The 14,065-nt window shown below is 39.8% G+C and overlaps 1 protein-coding gene across 3 annotated transcripts in view; it reads left to right on the plus strand.

The window, feature by feature from the left end:
* xrcc4 (X-ray repair complementing defective repair in Chinese hamster cells 4) overlaps positions 1-14,065 on the plus strand; it is a 26,174-nt gene that overhangs the window by 10,663 nt on the left and 1,446 nt on the right. For all 3 annotated transcript variants that reach the window (XM_008336635.3, XM_017043286.2, XM_025053123.1), the window contains 4 exons: positions 4,691-4,857; positions 5,275-5,436; positions 6,985-7,091; positions 10,490-10,627. In XM_008336635.3, the coding sequence (XP_008334857.1) occupies positions 4,691-4,857; positions 5,275-5,436; positions 6,985-7,091; positions 10,490-10,590 (537 nt within the window). In that variant the 3' untranslated portion in view covers positions 10,591-10,627. The remainder of the gene's footprint in view (positions 1-4,690; positions 4,858-5,274; positions 5,437-6,984; positions 7,092-10,489; positions 10,628-14,065) is intronic.

The following is a 14,065-nucleotide window of genomic DNA, read 5'->3' on the forward strand; positions in this document are numbered from 1 at the left end:
ATTGTATGGACATTGTATGGTTTTGTATAGTTAACTGTTTATATAACATTATCACTAAACAGGCTCCCTGTTCTCATCGGGCATTGTATTTATAGCACCCCCTGCAGGAAAGTAGGAAACTTATATACAAGAACATTTAGCGAAGAGGAGAATCAGACAACAATGAACACAAACTGCTGAATAAAGTATGAAAAGGACACAAAGATTTTTCTAGATGTTTCCTTTCTCACTTCCGACATTACACTTATTTCACTTACATACCGTAGTTATTAAGTACAACCCTTGTTGTAGGGTGTAAGCTTATAATGAATGTTAAAAGCCTGGATGGAAGACATGGAGAGACTTAACGATAAAGTTGCCAAAGTAAGGAGGAAAAACAGAATAATTTAAACAGTCATCATTTTACCCTTAGTAAAAAAAAATAATGACTCCTACAGATGCAGTTCAGTTTCTGTTCTGCTCTCTCTGTCTGGAAAGTTGTTGTTCATCTTATTTAAATAAGGCTAACAAAATCCATCTTGCTGTCACTACCGTCATCTTCCAGTTCACTGGAGTTCTTCATTTAAAAAAAAAAAACTTCTCAAAATTACGTGACATATGACAAAATCTAAATAATGTATTCCTGTCATCCTGAAGATGTCTCTTAACGTTATACTGATAACTGCAGATGGCTAAGGGAGAAAGTATTTTTTGCCACTATCTCCTGTCTCTCTTTGGTACTGTGTGATAGCCCAGCATTCCTGTTCTTGTTAGGAACATCTATGTTATCAGAGATGGACTGGCAACTGTCTCCCCTGACTTCCTGCTCTCTATCTGGACTTACGCCTCTGCATGTCAGATGAGGGAATTGATTGGACCAGTACGTCTCCAGTTGATGCCCACCCTTCCCACGCTGCCCACCTTTGAACACTGTCTCTTTGTCATCATGCCCACTGTGCTCGCCCACTCACTTCCCTGTTTTCTTGGACACAATAGTTGTTTTCAAAATTCAGAGACGTGGGGATAAAGGAAAGGACAACTGTATTTGACCTTGAGTGTGCTGTGTCAGACTACGGACATGTCTCTTTATCTTAAGTGGTGCTTTGACAGATTTAGAAACTGAAGCCTATATTTAATGAATGATGGATTTACTTCCTCAATACCAAAAACGAACAATTAGCAAGAGCTATTGGCGGCACTTTTTGGTACGGTTGTGCCAGTGATGAAAAAGTCAATATTAATCGAATAAATAGTGCAAAGTCTTTGTCATGATTTATTAATATTGCAGTTGCATTACAGCAGTGCTGAACCCTGCCTGGCTTTTTTACTGATGCGTACACATGCATTGTAAAATGACACGTTCAATCATTGATTATATTATTAGGCAACATTTCTGCTTGGTTGCTAGAAGGTCTGAATGTTAGATCTACATAAAGTTGATCTTTTGGTCGTAAATAATGTGTTTGGTCTTCATCATTATGTTGGAGCGTTCGATAAGAACAGCCATGTGTAGGTTGGAGCCACAGTGACGTATGGAATCACTTTCTCTCCGGCTGCATTTATCCGGCCTCGTCCTCTACACCACGTTGTCATTCTCCATGGGTTTGACCTTATGCGCTTTCTAGCTGTTTGCAGATAGACACACAAACAAACAGTAGGACCACACACTCAGACATTGGACCACATTGTATTATGAGACTGATTAATCATGAGAGGTTTTGATTATTATCATATTTTTGTTGATTTGGGTTCAGACACAGAAGGTCAACTTCTACATGAAATAAATGAAATATCTAAAACTGAACCATTTATTCTGTGTGTTTTCTGACTGGAGGAAAAACAGAAAAATGTGGCAGTGGGTTGTGCATCACAGACAAACAGTCTGACCTCCCACACCTTGGCAGAGGTGGTAGAAGCATGCAAGCTGACCTTTAACTATCCAAGAGTCTTTAAACCTAAAATGGAGTTTTGTTTTTTTTTTTCTGTAATGACCGATTTGTTAGACATAGCGTGTGGGGCTTCATGTACAGATTTATACCCTTTTTTCTTATGCTCGACAGTAAACTGAAGATAAATGTTTGCTGATGTGGAATTCACGTTTACTGCAGCAGATTTTATTTCAGTCCCTAAAAGTCCAGAAACCAAAACACAAGCTTAAGTATTAAAAGACATAGGAAGTTGAATAAACAGCAGTTCAGTGGTATTTTTCATTGTTATTTTGTTAAATAAGGGTTGTGTTTTGGTCGTTTTTTATCTTGATATGGGCTGTGTTTGATTACTAATGTGCCTGTCAGGAAGATTTATGGTCCTGAACAGTGGTGGGAGGGTGGAGCCTTGATGACAAAGTTTGACCAAGTCTCAGTGATTTTTGTGCAAAGAGAATTGTAATATTAATATGGAACATTAAAGCGTTTGTGAAGGTGCGGAAATATAAGTGCGCTCAGGGTTTGACTGTACAAAGCCTTAACATTATCCTCCCTGCTGTGGCTAATTTACAGCCAGATGACAGATAAACGAGAAAAGGTAGAGGAGGGTTTTAGAGGAGTAAAGATCAAAGCCTTCACAGTAATCACTCCTCACAAACTCTGCTGCTCTGCATACAGACTGTAGTGTTGGGCGCAACTGGGTCCATCTTTGAAGTGGACGTTGTTCAAACAGCCCTAACAACACGCATCTTGGCCGTTCTTCAGCCTAAACTGGTTGCACTCTTAAAAGTCCACCATCTGGCACAAACACCGCATTGCGTATTCGTCTACTCGTCGAGAATTCATGAGTCTCTGTGTCACACAAATGTTCTCTAAACTCCTGGGAGAAGCCTGCACTGGATCACTGTGACATCCTGATGTTACTCTAGATTTTTATGAGTTCTCTGCAACCTTGTCCCCCATTTGATCCTGGGTGGTCTCTGGAGATAGGTTGTGTGAATTATGAATAATCATGAAGTATTATTAACTTTTTCACCAAAATATCAGTAATTGTAAAGATTTACAGACAACAGAAGAAGACTTTCTTGGAAGGAAAGACTTAGGATAGGAATAAAAATACTGACCACGAGGAGGATTAATAGACGACGGCAGGTATAGGTGTGTGTGTGGGGGGGGTGTTGCTGTGGGAGTGACACAAAGCAAACGTCCACTTACAGGGACATGTTCACGACCAGCGGTGCAGAAAACAGCTGTGTGACCTGCCAGGACAGTATCAACCTGAGACAAAAATGACAAGTATTTAATGAGCGCTTTTGAAGATAGAGGCTTTATTAGTGGTTCCGTGACCTCAATTCAGCCCGGTAAAGGTTTAGCAGCTTCACCTTCTGGTTTCCCAGTGCATTTTGAGGAATAGTCCACTGTCGGTCTGTCTATTTTTGTGTGTGTTTGTGAATGGGAAAATCTCCAAGGCAACGGGCAGAGAATGATTGTGCTCCCATTTGGAAAAGTTTTACGAGTCAAGCTTGATGAGAAGAAACGCTGTAGATGAACACTATTTAATATTACTTTAATTATTATTATCTTTCTTTGAATGTTGTTTTCTATAAATGAATAAATATTCTGCCATTTTAAACTTTGGGAGCTGATTAGTAGAATCAATTTTACACACACCAACTAAACTTTGAAAAAAAAAAGAAAAAAAAAATTTCTGAAGTGAGCTGAAATGCCCCAGCCCTGCTGACTAAGTGGCAAAATGCAAACCGAATGAGGAATGTTTTATTTCTTCTAAAGCCTGGTTGTGATTCCAAAGAGCCTTCGACAAACCCCGACAAAGAGGAAACTGTGTGCTCACTTGGATAGTTTACACCCAACCACTGAATTCATCCTGTGCTTCTCCTAGACTGACGAAAATCTTCTCATCATCTAAAAAAGGTCTCTCATTGATGTAATGGTTTGTTGCACTTCCATTTTGCACTGGCACTTTGAATAGCGATTAGGTGCAAGTGCTCAGTCTTTTTTTTTTTACTGTTTGTATTTCAGAACCCTCTGGAGCTTCTGGCCCTAAAATCTGGCCTGTTTCTCATGTCATTCATTATCTGATTTTCCTAGAGGATCCACAGCTGGAACCTGGGAAACGTGCCTTAAATCTGTCATGTTGTCAACTCAGTCAGCTTTGCTTAAAGGGAAGCATCCAGAGGTCCCTGACAGTTAACTGTCACCTGTCAAAGTGGGGTATTCCCATAGTGCTTTGCCGTTACCAGTTGACAAATAATACGAGATCTCAGTATAAATAAATAAAAAGTACACATGTTAATTACATTTAGACATACAATTCAAATCATCTAATAAATGTTTACATACATTCTGTCTTGGTTACTGTCCTGTAGTTTCAACTGGAGGTAGCCTGTTTAGCAGTAATGGTTTATAGAAAATTATCTTAATAGAAACATTATTTTCTTCAGAAATCATTTAAATGGGTTGTTTAAGAGACGAGATTCCCCACCAGGAATAAAGTACACTTGGGTCAGCTGTCAATCACAGTAGGACGAGGCTGTATCTACAAAGGAGGGCCTGTGGAACAAGTTTGAGAAGCTAATCAAAAAACCTTTGAGCACTTGTACTTCACAATATGAAGTCACATCCTGTGGAGTTTTATCTTTAGGTATTATCTTTTGTTACTACTGCACCACACATGCTTGCAGAAGAAAAGGATTGTTTTAAAAGAAATCCCTGGTCACTGGATATCGTGATTATTATTATTTTATTTTTTTTTAAATCCTTTTCAGGTACACTTAGGCTCTGTGGACCTCCAAGCAGCTCCAGACCCACTGGAGTTAAACCAGGAGATCATTAGCCAGTCCATAAAGCGCAACACACATTTGGAGTCCAAAAACAAGAAGCTGATGGAGGAGAACCACAGACTGAAAAAGGAGCACCAGCATATTCTTGTAGAGTAAGAAGGCGAAAGAAAGAAACTGTGTTGGTGAATTAAAATGTATTTATAAAGCAGAAGTTATTTTCTTCTGATGTTTAGTGCTGGCGTTTGTTTGTTCAACATCCGTGTTGCATGCAAGCCAGATACGTTCTGTTGCCAGTTGTTAACATCCATAACAATAATCCAGTATGACATCATTACTAGTCATCCATTAGGGAGGGGTGGAGGGCTCTGCCCAGTGTTGCAAACTGTGCTCGTGTTTTCCGGTAACTGGCTGAGTTTCACTGAATTTTTCTGTTGACCTTTTTATCTGTTTTTGTGTGTGTGTGTGTGTGTGTGTGTGAAACATTTCTCTAAAGAGAGAAAAACTTGTATAAGTTGTTTTTTCCTGAAAAGTTCACATTTGCACATTTTTAATATTGATTTCCCCTGCAGTTTACAACAGCTGGTTGACAATAAGGAAACATTGGAGCAAGACCTGTACACACGCTTTGTCAAGATACTGAATGAAAAGAAGGCAAAAATCCGAGGACTGCAGGAGAGACTGCATCAGCTCCAACAGACCGTTCAGCAGAGAGATGTGGAAACCAGACAAAGGTTAGAGCAATTCTACAAACTGTGGACTTTTAGTAGAGTTGTCAAAATTATCGCTTTAAGTGTGATAATTAATTTGTGAAATTACTTGGGCACTGTATATGCAATAATTTTACTGTCCATCCACCATTCTTTGTTCTAAAATAAATAAAAAGTGAAATGGGATTAAGAGGTGGCGCTTTGGCCCAGAGTCAATGTCTCTGTCATTGGTGTGGAACCCCAGGCTTCACCTCCTGGGCAAGTTTGAATCCTGGTTAGGGCAGTTAATACCTTCTAGTGGACTCACCACCCACAGGAAGGTTCAGAGGGGTTGGTACGGTGCAATGTGATTTGGGTGGTGGTCATAGAGACTGCTGGCCCTGCGACCCAGTAACGGATAAGCAGATGAAGATGGATGGATGGATGGTATTAAGAATCAATAATTGGATACCTGCTCTAGACAAAGACTTATTACTTAACACAGACATGAATTTAAAAATCCAAATGATTAATTATTAAGGCATATGTTTTCAAATGCCACCAAGACAGCTTAGAACATTTGAAAATGGGACATTAATTTATAAGAATATACTTGAATGAAGGACAAGAGATGAAGTTGGGCCTAGAATAAAAAGGTGACCCCTAAAAGGAGCTGACAAATACAGATGAAATACTGATCTATTTACAGAATTCAAGACACAGGTCTCGGTCATGCCTTAGTATTTATTAGTTGGGTGCTAAAAAAATTACTTTGCCCTTATGAGTAAGACTGAATGTTCTGCTCAGGTCCTAAACAGAACAAACTGACCTTACTTATAATACACAGCAGTGACTTTCTTTGACCTGCTGTTGTCTGGTCAATGCTCATTTTTTATTTGTTTTTTTACACACACAGTCACTACTGTTAGACTAACTTTGCTGCATCCTAGACTCTTTTGTCCTTTGTCCTCCTTGCCTCGGTTTTAGCAGCACCTTCTCTAAATTTCTTTATGTGGTACACATGCAAAAATATATCTTAATAAGGTAATAATTCAATTGTATGTAAGTAATAGTCCAGCTAGCACCATTGTGCATGGCTGTTGGCAAGCTTATACAAGTAGATAATGGGGAGTTTTTGACGTGTTTCCAGTTGTGTTTTCTTTTGTCCACGGTACAGTACAATTTTATGATTAAAAAAAAAAAGATTTATGATTAATTTAAAGTTCTGGTTATACACTTCTTTGTGCTCTGAGAATTCATCTGCAACAGATTTGGCCTCAGCAGAACAATAGCCTAATTGTTTGTTTTCTTTTTCTTTTTTTATACTAGCTCATGTTATGTACCCACCATGTAAGAGGCCTTAGATGGAAGAGTTTACTCATTGTTGCTTCTCATAGACCTGGCTTTGACTGCATCCCTTGCGGCCAGTGATATTAGGATAACTGAAGGGTTTTGCCAGTAGTGTAAAATTGGATGCTGTGTTTTCTTTTTGATGGATATTCACTTGTGTCATGATATTTTTCTTTGTTTTTCCACATGTTTAGCATACCCTGAATTAGTCCACGTAACTCTTTCCTTAATTCGTTGTTTCAGTGATGGCGACTCCACTGATGTTGAAGAAGATGATGGAAGTCAAGACCAAGGAGAAGTGGCGACGCCGAGCGTCCATCCTTCACAGGAGCCCACCATCTATATCACAGGTATATCAACGCTACATCATTGAGACAATGACCTTTACTAACAAAAGTTCCAAAACGTTTCACTTGCACCATGATACAGTATATCTCAACAACTCTATTGATAACAAACAGATTTTAGCATCTGTCTCTGCCCTGTGATTACGTAAAGAAGGCTATGGAGGCACAATAAGAGCAGTTTATAACTAAGACATTACGTGCACTAACTGGAAGAAACATAGTTTATGACTCATAATGTATGAAAGGTTAAACCCAAAGCACAATTATACACATATGTTGCTGGACATGATGACTATTCTACATGTTGATCAGAGAGATTTTATTTTCATGATCAAAATATTTATAATAATAATAATAATAACTGCTTATATTTTAAATGCCTTTTTAAATCTCATGATTTCAGTTACATTTAAGAGATTTGAATCTTTTGCTTTGTCTTTGACCAGCCATAGTCAGATAATTAGGCACATTAAGCCATTAAGTATAGATAGCAAGATTTTCCTGTTTTTGCATACATCCATGTTCATGAAGATCAAAACAGAATTAGTTTATAAGATTTCTTCGCTCATATTCACAGACTTAACAGTTAATATTATTATCATTCAGGAAACATTACCTGTGTGACACTGATTCTGCATGACTGACCGGAGCAAATATGGATTCAGTCCGGATTCAAAAGAGTTTGTCATAAAGGTTAGACATACATATTTTAGTGGTCATCTCTTTGAGGAACAGGCTCCACACTTGGTCCTGGTTTTCCCAGTACTCCAGTCTCTCAGAATGTGACTGACTTAATTGTTGTTAACTCGGTCCACAGCTCTATCTCAGTATTAAACACATAAAAAGCTCAATTTACCAGAAGAAAAAAATGTGAAAAATTATAATTGTTTTTTATTTTATATCTGGTTGAAAACATTTTGAATGCACCTTTTTCTGCATGTGTTGCATTTAATTTAAACAGAGGTTTCCAGTCCTTCATGTTTGTCACACTTTACAGTAACACAAGTAATAACAACTGATTTCTCTCCACATTTACACAGTTTGTTACGGGACTGAGGGGTGCAATTATCGAACATGTAAAATTTTTGCCCTTTCCCGGTACCTCACTGTGATGTCATAGGTCACTGTGTGACTCAATAATGATCGTAACCCTAAAGAAACTCTTTACTTTTTCCTTAAACTAATTTTACTGCCCAATAAACTCGACAGTCAAATGTAATTGATTATGTAAGGAGGAGGTTAAATGTAAACTTAAAAGCAGACAGGGGCAGAGCACACACCCTTGGGTAGCTGGGTTCTGGGAAACCCTTGTCATAAACCCATGTGGCAGACTCCACCATGATTGCTTCAACACGCTCCACTGAGAGGTGGTCTTCCACTTCCTGCGTCACACGGACTGGGCGTGATGTCACATCTGCTGAGTCATACACCCTGCTCTAAGTCCACAGTGCACAGTGATCTGCTGTGATATCCCACAGACTTTATCTCTCCCACACTTTATCTGTGTTAGAAACTAAACCCAAGGCAACCCTGGGGGAAATACATTTACCTCACACTCTGAAGTCACACACTGTAGGAGGTCTTAGATTTTGGCACACACACACACACACACACATACTCCCATTCTGGCTTTAGTTAAGACCGAGTGAAGGTTGTAGATTGCTCAGGGTGGGTCTTGGCTTACACACGTAAGCGTTGTAAGTAAGTGTTGCATATGGTCCAGAACTGTGTGACTGTGCTTCCTTGTGTTTCTGTAAAAACCACCGACCAACAATCTTATCTGCGGGCTTTGATGGATTCGCACCATATTTTCTAGAAATGCTTTGCATTTTAGTCACTGTTGGTGTGTATGTGTGTGAGTGCTGTAGTATTTACAGTTAATCAGCCGTCCCTCACGTCAGTCTCTAGGCGTTCCCTCTTTTGGCCGTCAGCATGGTGCTGAAACGAGACATGCATTTCCTACGGCTGTCACAAAATGTTAATAAAAAATCAAATCTGCCGTTTAAATATGTTTTTAAACAAACATTCATATTTTATACTCTGTCAGGTATGATTGAGACTGCTGTGCACATGTGTGCCTGTCACATGAATTACTTGAGTCTTTTGTAGCTCTAAAATCTAGTAGTAGCCTACCAAACTGAACTGAGGGACATTTATTCACTACTCTCTCACTGCTGGTGATCTGAGAACATAAAACCTCATTGTTATCTGTAACAATCTGACTGTTAGTCAGCACACGACTCAGTCACAGTTAAAGTGACCAAAGGTCTCTGGGTTAAAACCTTTTAAAATACACCTGATAAGAAAGAGTAACTGAGGAGAAGTAGAGACAAAAGAAGAAACCCTCCCTGTGACCTTCTGCCTTCAGGTCTGACATCTGAGAGTGGCAACACAGGAAATTGATCACCCACTGTAGTGCAGTGATCTCTGGGCAATTCCTCCAGAGACTTAGATGGATGAAGCAGAGTGAAGGGAGAAGAGTGAGGTCGTGGCTTCAGGCAGTGTTTCTCAACCTTCTTGTTGGGTTCTAACAGATCAGACAGGCCTGAGCACAGTGTCAATTGACATACCATATGATTAAATGTTTTACTTAAGAATATTCAGAATAATTTTATTAATGTGAGTTTTACCTTTATTTCACTTTATCTGAATTCTTCAAAGACTTCGATTATCTACCTGAAGTGATCGATCTGTCCATCTGTGGATGAGGCTAGCAGCTGTGTTTAAGGTCAAACAGGTGTGTTGGTTTGTCTGCCTGTATATCAACCATTATAACCTGACTGTGACCAGGCTTGTGTGGAATGTCAGATCCCTGTATTTGATAAAACTCCACCAGAAGTGGCCTTTAAGGTGTGACGTTATCCAGGTCATCTGAAGAAAAATGTTCTGCAACTGCTACAAATTGAGGATGGGTTCAGCTGATGAAAATTGAGAACTTGAGCTTTGGGAAAAGAACCACCAAAGTCATTCCAAGAATGTGTTAAAAGTCACCAAGCATGATTCATATGTGTAAATCTGCATTTGAAGAACCTGTTACCAACAATTATAGTTATAAAACAAACCACTTTCAGGGGCTAGACGCCCAACTACCATCAGAAAAGATACCACGACTCTTTAAACCACAGGTTGGGTTTTGTAAGGAAGAACATCCAATGTAAAAACCTCTGTAGTACCACTATGGGGATGACCTCTGTAGTGACCCATGACAACACAGAATACAACAAATGTTTGATTTTTTTTTAAGAGAGGTATGTCCCAACATCAACAAAATTTGCTTTTTAAACTAACTGTCTCTCTGGGTGGCTGACCTGCCTGCAGTCCAGAGCTGTCTCAATAAAAAGACTGTACAGGACACAGTTTTCTAACAGTTGTTTTCTTGTATGCTTATTTGTGTTGCGTAGGTCGAAATCTTGAGTGTCATGGTGTCCCAGTGGACCGTACATTCTCTGACAGTGAAGAAGAAGAACAACCAAAAAGGAAGCGCAGGCTGCAGAAGTCTTAAAGCTTCTCAGCAGGAGTAAAGCCACAGTTTACTCTTGGTGAGTACTTTACAGTTTATAGGGAATAGCTAAAACCTTTCTTATTTCTATAAATGCGACAGAACAGAATTAACTGTCTCTCTGAACCAGGTTTCCGTTTTCACTTGAAGTTTATTTACATGCTCACAGAAATGCATCCTAGCAGCAGATGTTTGGTGCATGCATGGACGTTTTTTCTTCCACTTCTCTCATTGAAGGAGGTTGACTCATCATTTTGTTTGTTGGTGGTTAAGACCAAGCACAGATCTGGACAATTTTTCAGCTGCAACGGTTTTTGTTTTCTACCATGGCTTCCTCATCCTATGCACTCAGTCATTGCTCTTCAGTAACACACGAAGATCATCTTTTACCCCTGACCACAGCTGCAGCTTCTTGTTGCAGAACTGTTACACATACGTTACAGAATAATCTCTATCTTAAAATAATGCAATAAATGTAATAATAATAATTATTATTATTATTATAATAAACAGACTTGCTCAGAATTGCAGTGGTTTCGAAGGAGGGGGCGTGCTCCCATGGCGGTTTAGAAAGCAGATGTAGAGGGGCAGCAAAGACAAAGACAAAACACAGATCAAAGCACACAAAAAACACAGATAAACTGAAAGTATCAGCCTCAAAGGTTTGAAGATTATTTTTTCTCAGAACAGTCTGATCACAAACCCAAGTACTTATTGATTACGGTTATTTATTAGTACTCCAAAGCGCCCTGCTGTTAGTCTCTGTGATCTCCTTGACAACTAAATAAAAGACAAAAAGAGAAAATTAAAGACTAGGTATTTGACATATTAAACACATTCTCCCACAGACTAGTCATGCATAGCATAAACCATAGAATTTGAACGTCACAGATCTTTAATTCAAGGTCAATACAACCAGTGGAGTGAAAGGGAATCCAATATTTAAACCTGAACATAAACCTTGTAACTTAGTAACCATGTCTTTCTCTCAGTGCAGCAGTCTCTACAGCAGTAGGACCAATGAGAATTTAAAAATTAAACCCTACCCTACCCACACCATAAAGACATGTACACTCATGTTTTCTTTAACTAATAGCATATATATATGAAAAATATATGAAATATATACAATTAAATTAAAATTTAATTTAATTCTTTATCATGACATTGCTGGCTGCTACAGCACTGATGAAGCCTCTTATTTTTATTATTTTCTTTATTATTATGTTTAAAGAAACCAGCCACTAGTGTCCACGAATCAGTGTTTTATAGTGCCGGTCCCAAGCCCGGATAAATGGTGAGGATTGCGTCAAGAAGGGCATCCGGCGTAAAACTTTTAGGCAAATCATATATGCGAATCATTAAAACGATTTCCATACCGGAACGGTCGAGGCCCGGGTTAACAACGAAAAGAGGAAGAATAGAAGTGTTGGTCTGAAGTTTGGAACTTTTATCATGGTTCAGATTGGAAGAGAAATTGAGTAGAGGTGAAGGTAGAGATGTGTGTGAAGGTAGAAATAGAAGGAGTGATGATAAATGTTGTTAGTGGTTATGCCCCACAGGTGGGCTGTGAGTTGGAGGAAAAGGAGAAGTTCTGGAAGGAGCTGGATTGGATGATACAGAGTATCCCCAGGGGAGAGAGAGTGGTGATTGGAGCAGACTTAATGGTTATGTGGGGGAAGGGAACAGAGGAGATGAGGAAGTGATAGGTAGGTTTGGTGTTAGGGAGAGAAACCTGGAAGGACAGGCAGTGGTAGATTTTGTGTAGAGATTGGAAATGGCTGTGGTAAACATCTATTTCCAAATAAGAAAGAAGAACACAGGGTGACGTACAAGAGTGGAGGCAGGTCCACACAGATAGATTATATTCTATGTAGAAGATGTAATCTGAGGGAGATTAGAGACTGTAAGGCGGTGGAAGGTGAGAGTGTAGCCAATCAACATAGAATGGTAGTGTGCAAAATGACGATGGAGGTGAAAAAAAAAGAAGAGAGTGAAAACAGAGCAGATCAAGTGGTGGAAACTAAGGAAAGAGACATGTTGTGAAGACTTCAGGAAAGAAGTAAGGGCAGTTCTGGGCCGTGTTGAGGAATTCCCAGATGATTGGGAGACTACAGCTGCAGTGATTAGGGAAACAGGTAGGAAGGTGCTAGGTATGTCCTCTGGGCAGAGAAAGGAGGACAAAGAGACCTGGTGGTGGAATGAGGAGATCCAGGAGAGTGTGCAGAGAAAGAGATTAGCGAAGAAGAGATTGGATAGTGACAGGACAGAAGAGAACAAACTGGAGTACAACGAGAGGACAAGGGAGGTGAAGAGGGAAGTGGCCAAGGCCAAACAAAAGGCATATGAGGAGTTGTATGAGAGTTTGGACACAAAGGAAGGAGAAAAGGAGTTGTATAGATTGGCGAGACAGAGAAATCAAGCTGGGAAGGATGTACAGCAGGTGAGGTTGATTAAGGACAGAGAGGGGAATGTAATCACAAGTGAGGAAAGTGTGCTGAGAAGATGGAAGGAATACTTTGAGGAGTTGTTGAATGAGGAAAATGAAAGGGAAAGTAGAAACGAGGAACCAGAGACTATTAGGAGTTAGAAAACCCATTCATCAGTTGGTCCCGATGACCAAGTTGAAGTATGGAAGTGTTTAGGAGAAGTGCCGGTAGATTTCCTGACTAGGTTGTTTAACAGAATTTTAGAGACGGACAAGTGGCAGAGAAGTATGTTAGTTTGGTGCAGGACATGTATGAGAATAGTACAACAGTGGTGAGGTGTGCTGTTAGAAGGACAGATGACTTCAAGGTGGAGGTGGGACTACATCAAGGATCGGCCCAGAGCCCCTTCTTGTTTGCTTTGGTGATGGACAGATTGACAGATGAGGTCAGACAGGAATTCCCATGGACTATGATGTTTGCAGATGACATTGTGATCTGTAGTGAGAGTAGGCAGCAGCTAGAAGAGAAGCTAGAGAGGTGGAGGTTTGCACTAGAAAGAAGACGAATGAATGTCAGTCGCAGCAAGACAAAGTACATGTGTGTAAACAAAAGGGAGAACAGTGAAATAGTGAGGTTACAAGGAGCATAGTACTTAGGATCAACTGTTCAAAGCAGAGGAGACTGTGGAAGAGAGGTGAAGAATAAAGTACAGGTAGGACGGAAGAGCTGGAGAAAAGTGTCAGGAGTGATCTGTGACAGAAGAGTGTCAGCTAAGGTGAAGGGAAAGGTTTACATGATGGTGGTGAGACCAGCCATGAGGTATAGTTTAGAGACGGTAGCAATAGGCAGAAGACAGGAGGCGGAGCTGGAGGTGGCAGAGATAAAGATGCTAAGAGTCTCTTTAGGAGTTACAAGAATGGACAAGATCAGGAATGAGGTCATTAGAAGAATGTTAGAGATGGAGCTACCAGGTAGGAGACAAAGAGGAAGGCCAAAGAGGAGATATATGGATGCAGTGAGGGAGGACATGCAGATAGTTGGAGTCAGAG

The sequence above is a fragment of the Cynoglossus semilaevis genome, chromosome Z, assembly GCF_000523025.1.
Source record: "Cynoglossus semilaevis isolate Cse_v1.0 chromosome Z, Cse_v1.0, whole genome shotgun sequence".
NCBI classification, from domain to species: domain Eukaryota; kingdom Metazoa; phylum Chordata; class Actinopteri; order Pleuronectiformes; family Cynoglossidae; genus Cynoglossus; species Cynoglossus semilaevis.